Source organism: Plodia interpunctella, chromosome 12, assembly GCF_027563975.2.
Source record: "Plodia interpunctella isolate USDA-ARS_2022_Savannah chromosome 12, ilPloInte3.2, whole genome shotgun sequence".
NCBI lineage: Eukaryota > Metazoa > Arthropoda > Insecta > Lepidoptera > Pyralidae > Plodia > Plodia interpunctella.
Genome location: NC_071305.1, coordinates 6,907,764 through 6,912,096, shown reverse-complemented (window position 1 = coordinate 6,912,096; position 4,333 = coordinate 6,907,764). Strand labels below are relative to the sequence as shown.

At 35.7% G+C, this 4,333-nt stretch overlaps 1 protein-coding gene across 1 annotated transcript; it reads left to right on the top strand.

Annotated features, from left to right (window-relative positions):
- Positions 1–1,685: 1,685 nt before the first annotated feature.
- Positions 1,686–4,119, top strand: LOC128674394 (glycine-rich protein-like). The gene is made up of 2 exons (XM_053752891.2): positions 1,686–1,799; positions 3,734–4,119. Exons 1-2 carry the CDS (start codon positions 1,788–1,790, stop codon positions 4,037–4,039), a joined length of 318 nt encoding a protein of 105 aa, XP_053608866.1. The 5' UTR covers positions 1,686–1,787; the 3' UTR covers positions 4,040–4,119.
- The last annotated feature ends 214 nt before the right edge of the window (positions 4,120–4,333 follow it).

Here is a 4,333-nt window from a genome sequence, read left to right as displayed (position 1 = left end):
GTCTATTAACTGCTAAGGCTAAGTGTCCTTTGTTCGCATGACATCCAGGAACGATATCGAATGACCCTATTCTGTATGTCAATACGTCGTGTTTATTTTTGTGCAGGAAACTAAATACCTATTAAAGTGAACACCAAAGTAAATTCTAATTAGTTGGAAGTTACTTTAGTAAATAGTATAATATATTTTAATACTATAATAAATACATTTACTTTCACTGTTCAAATCAATTAATAAATATGCAAAATTAATGGCAATTATATGTATTGTATAATATGATATCTATATAAGTAACCTATTATTTGTAAATTAACGTACCCGAGGTTCGTTGATGTCTTATGTTAGTGTGGAAAAATGCTACAATTTATATTTGTGTGTTTTGTGAATTCAAAAACTACTGGACCAATTTCTTCTCATATCCTATAAACAGAATAGTAACATTATCAGATTAGGTTTTGTAGGCTGAATCATCAATTGTTTATTGGATCTCTTATAGTTCTCTGCAACCCTATTTGTATTCTATGTAAACAACTATCATTATTGTTTATGTATGGGCTTGAACTTTATGCTCAAGGCTTAAATTTAACCTCTCAAGTTAACCATTTATAGAGCGTAATAATGATTAAAGTTCTATTATATCCTTACATATTATGAAACAAAGTCCACTGCCGCGTCTGTCTGTCTGATAAACGATTCGGTTTGCGATAAACTCAAAAACTGATGCATGGATTTTCATGCGGTTTTCACCAATAGATAATGTGCGAGCGAAGTCGGGACTGATCGCTAGTAAATCTATATAAATTGCTAGCTGCACTCCAGGGCTTCAGTCCTGTGGGAATTTTGACATAATCACAACCTTATAGGTATGCTATTCGAAGTTATAATATAACTTTTTTCAGGAAAATTTCTGAAAAATTGGAATAACTTTTAGAGCTTGATATGAGTTCAATGAGTTGATATAGTTTCGTTTTAAGAACTTTTATGTAAAAGAAAAAAAACACTTTTAGTTGAGTCTGAAACGGTTCTCCGACAATTGCTTCGTCTACGAACGTTTCGTCGACAGAATGTTTCGAACCGTTTGAACCGTTTCAGACTCCTTTTAGTTATCGCTGTAACAAATATATCAAATTTTATCTCAGTTTCGGGTTTATCAATAGTGGTATCCTTCAATTTTTTGTCACAAATTTTATATCTGTCTTTCATCTCTGCATGTTCCTGGACGCGTTAGGGGTTGTGAAGCTGGGAAGCCAGGGCCAGCGTAAAAAATCCCCCTAAATTTTTTGAGATTCGGCTGTGATTTTACAACCGGCCGCATGCTTGACGTGTGAACGCTCCTTGAGATCGCTATTATTGCATATCAGCTGCCTATAGGCTATGTATCCCTTGGTCACCTCGTACGACAACCAGGGTAGAATATGGACTGGTCCTATTCTATACAAATTTTATATCTATGTTTGATAATTATCATCAAACATTATGCAAATATATGTATAGAAAAATGTTGATTATTTATTTAAAAACCATGTAGTTTTTTTTCTACCATGACTGGTAGTCAATTATTAGGTGATACAGAGAGAAAATATTTTTTTTGTTGAGCGCAAATTATGTAAAAAACAAAACAAACTAATGATAACAAAACGTTCAACGAATTTGATTCGCGCTGTACATAGTATAAGGTTTTAGCCCAATCTAGACCAAGCCTGGGGGGCCCAGCGCAGGACCCTTTATAAGCATGCGCCCGCGCAGCAGGGATAGTGTTTGCTGTGAGCCCTACACGACTATACAACATGAAGGCTGCTGTAAGTATTTTAATTACCTTAGTACTATATTATACATTTTGAACAATTTATTTAAAGATAATTAAAACTCGAATAATTTGAATTATATAACCACAGATGTAAATTTTTATCACATTATTTAAGTTTGAATAATTTTACGATATTCTGAAAGCTTTTTATTTCATTTACATATTAATTATTATTCTAGAGCAATTAATATTTGTGAGATTAGCATAAAGGCATATAAATTGACGAAACGATGACTGGCAGAGGTTACCAACTCTAGGGGTGTTCAACTTTGTGCGAACAGTTACGAGTATATAGCTTTTTGTTTACCAAAATTGTAAATAATTTGAGAAAAACCAGAAAGGTTATTATTAATGTAATTAATTGTATTTACCTTATATTTATATAAATTAAATATCATTAGGCGGCGGTTAACAAATTGACATAAGTTATTTGCATTTTTATAAAGATTGAAGATTTTTATAAATGTTTATAGATATAACATATGCATTATGCATATCTCTCTCTCGTTTCTTCCTCAACCGTAAGAGTTCGAAGCCCAGGGTCTGTTTTCCTACTTTTCTTTGCCACTTCGCACGACGTCCATAGTAGTCGGACCATTGGCACTCTTCGACAACATCTATCTAATATAAATCGTTACCTTTACAAAATTATAAATGTGTAAAGATAAAGATTTAGTTCCGCATCTGTCTGTTCGCAATAAACACAAAAGCATGGATTTTCAATTTGTCTTCAAGGTTTCAGGTGTTTAATTTTTTATAGGTGATTAGTTTGTATATTGTATGTTTTTACCGGAGCGAAACCGGGTCAGACCGCTAGTATTTTATAATTTGTAATTTCAGCCCATGTCTTTCTGTATAACTTAACAATAACTTGGCTATAAGTCACGTAGTCACGAACATACGCATCTGACTACATGCTCCGCAGTCACGTTATCACGACACAAACAAACAATTCTATATTCAAATGCACTTGAAAGGTTGGCTCACATTGTTATGAATGTACAGATATTGGTTATAGTAAAATAAGCACATACTATGTACAAACATAGGTTGGTGTATTTGGTATAAGATAAAACAAAATTAGGAAAATGAAATATCAAAGTTTTTCAAACCAGATATAACTATAACATCACTCGCCTACATTTGGAAAAACATGGGACAGTTGAAAAACATGTGATTGTTAAAAGGACTGCAGAAGCAAATTCTCGATCGAAACCATTCGTTCGATGATTATATCCTGGCACATTTCGCCCACTTTTAACTACCAGTCAACCAAAGTTTCACTTTTAAGTACAACTCATTCAGTTTGGAATGGAAGCTATTAGCAAGTCACCGTTAAAAGTTCAATGCAACTCTATCTAATTGGTTACAAACCAGTGAACTATTGAAAACGGTGTAATTTATTTATGTAACAAGTAGAGCATCTTATAGTTTCATAAATTGGCATTAATATCAGCACTTAGCAGTTTATTCAAAGTTAAACATTGTTACTATTAACGAATAGATTTTCAAGAAACCTTGTTCTATTTGAAATTACTGAGTTTTTCTTCGGATCTTTTGGTAAATTCCTACCATTGTAACCATATATACTGTGAAAGAAGTCGCCGATAATAACGTGGTCGATCTTAGTTCCACGTATTGATTCGGGACTTTATTGCATGGCATGCAGACTCTAATATAATATTCATCGCTGTATAAACAACTGGCAAATTATCTCAAAGTGTGGTATCATTTAGTAACCAAAATAATGAGCATAAAATGAGGTTATGTCACAAATTGAGAGAGGCCTATATCCAGCAGTGGGATATAAAGGGTGGTCGATGATGATGATGATGATAAGAAGAGATACCTGGGCGAAAATGCTTACAACCTGTTTTTGGCCTGGCGTAAACCCAATTTTGTATCAACAAGTCTGTCTGTTACCAGTTGTGTGTCCTGCTCCTGGCGACAGCCGTCTTCGGTGCTGAGGAGAAGAAGACAGAGAAGCGAGGCGTGCTCGGCCTCGGCTACGGTCTGGGAGCCGCCCCTCTCGTCTCCCACGGGTACTACGGCCACGGCCTCGGGCTCTACAACCACGGACTCGGCCTCTCCGGCTACGGGCTCGGCCACGGGCTCTACGGAGGTGGCCTCTTAGGCCACGGCCTCGTCCACGGAGCGCCCCTCTCCGCCCCCCTCCTCAGCCATAGCGTCTACTCCTCACCCCTTCTTGGACTCGGCCATGGTTGGCATTGAAACGCAAAATCCCAACTTCCTTAGTGCCAAATTAGTAAGTTGCTTTGGTGGCTATTTTCTAAAATATACGTTTTAATTAATCGATCGTTTCCTTTTGCCTTGATTAAGGAAAACCCCCGATTTGGTCGAGCTTAGTATTTAAAGTTCAACTACTTAGTGTTGCAAGCGGAAACCATTTACTCCTAGCACCGGAAATTGCGAAACTTTGATCTTGTCGAAATGTTGAAATGGTCTATACTAATTTGGATTATTTACGTTAAATTTGATGTTATTTTAAAATAATACTAATACTTA